This window comes from Chenopodium album, chromosome 2, assembly GCF_948465745.1.
Source record: "Chenopodium album chromosome 2, dcCheAlbu1.1, whole genome shotgun sequence".
NCBI classification, from domain to species: domain Eukaryota; kingdom Viridiplantae; phylum Streptophyta; class Magnoliopsida; order Caryophyllales; family Amaranthaceae; genus Chenopodium; species Chenopodium album.
Window position 1 is genome coordinate 20,939,494 of NC_137835.1, and position 1,620 is coordinate 20,941,113.

General features: G+C 40.4%; 1 protein-coding gene across 1 annotated transcript; it reads left to right on the forward strand.

Moving 5' to 3' along the window:
- Positions 1 to 631: 631 nt before the first annotated feature.
- LOC145570353 (uncharacterized) lies at positions 632 to 1,336 on the forward strand. Its single transcript, XM_081629405.1, has 2 exons — positions 632 to 739; positions 896 to 1,336. Exons 1-2 carry the CDS (start codon positions 632 to 634, stop codon positions 1,334 to 1,336), a joined length of 549 nt encoding a protein of 182 aa, XP_081485531.1.
- Positions 1,337 to 1,620: the final 284 nt, after the last annotated feature.

Below are 1,620 nucleotides of genomic sequence, written 5' to 3' on the forward strand. Positions count from 1 at the left end.
ATATTTGATGACTAAAAGTCATGTCAAGCCGCGTTTGATTCGATGGGTCCTTCAATTGCAAGATAATGACATTGAGATAAGGGACACGAAGGGGACTGAGAATGTCGTCGCAGACCATCTTTCTCGTATCCTCCTCGATAAGGGGGATGGGGATGACCTTCCTATTGATAATTCTTTCCCCGGGGAACATTTATTAGCACTTTCTCAAATTGAATCACCTTGGTATGCTGATTTAGCTTATTTCTTGTCCATAGGTGTATTGCCTTACGGCTAATCGTCTCAACAAAAGAAGAAATTCTTTTACGAGGCCAAGCGACATTTTTGGGACGACCCATTCCTTTATAGGCTATGTGCAGATGCTATGATTAGACGATGCGTCCCAGAAGTAGAGGTAAGCAACATTATTTCACATTGCTATGACTTACCTTGTGGTGGACATGCAGTTCCTACAAAAAAGGCCACGAAGATTTTACAATGTGGTTTCTATTGGCCAACCTTGTTCAAGGATGTGTACTCATATATCAAGGCTTGTAATCGTTGTCAACGGACCGGCAACATTTCAAGGAAGAACGAGATGCCACTCAACAACATACTCGAGGTCAAGTTGTTTGACGTGTGAGGGATAGATTTCATGGGACCATTCCCTTCTTCTAATGGAAATCGATACATTTTAGTGGTCGTTGACTATGTCTCAAAGTGGGTAGAAGCAATCGCTACTCTAACCAATGATGCTCGTGTGGTAAGTAAATTTTTCAAGAAAGTTATCTTCCCTCGTTTAGGTTTACCACGTGTGTTGATTAGTGACAGGGGGACCCATTTCTTGGAGCATCGATTTGAAGCAATGTTGAAGAAGTATGGAGTGCAACATAGAATTGGTATTGGTTATCACCCATAGACTAGTGGTCAAGTACAGGTGTCGAACCGAGAAATTAAATCTATCTTAGAGAAAACAGTTGCAAGGACAAGAAAAGATTGGTCGATGAAAATTGATGATGCATTATGGGCGTACCGAACGGCATTCAAATCACCAATTGGTACGACCCCATATCGATTGGTGTATGGTAAGGCTTTCCATCTTCTTGTTGAGCTAGAGCACCGAGCGTATTGGGCTATCAAGAGCTTAAATTTTGATGCTAAAGCAGCAGGCGAGAAGAGATTGCTACAACTTAACGAGTTGGATGAACTTCGGATGGAAGCTTATGAAAACTCAAGGTTGTACAAGGAAAGAACAAATAAATGGCATGATAATCATATTTTAAGGAGAGAGTTTCGCGAAGGAGATTTGTTCCTATTGTATAATTCTCGTTTGAAATTGTTCCCTGGGAAACTCCGATAAAGATGGTCCGGTCCGTTTCAAGTACGAAAGGTCTTCCCCTATGGTTCAGTTGAAATTTAGAGTGAAGCTACTGGTTCTTTTAAGGTTAATGGACAACGTCTTAAGCACTATCGAGAAGGCGGTTTTTACCCTTTCCGATCCTCACTCAAATTGAATAAAAAGGAGGTCGAGCTTAAGACCTTATAAACAAGCGCTTTTGGGAGGCAACCCAATTTTTCCTACTCTTACTTAATTTTTTTTTAAATATAATTTTTTCCTTGGAGCTTCTTATATTTATATTTGCA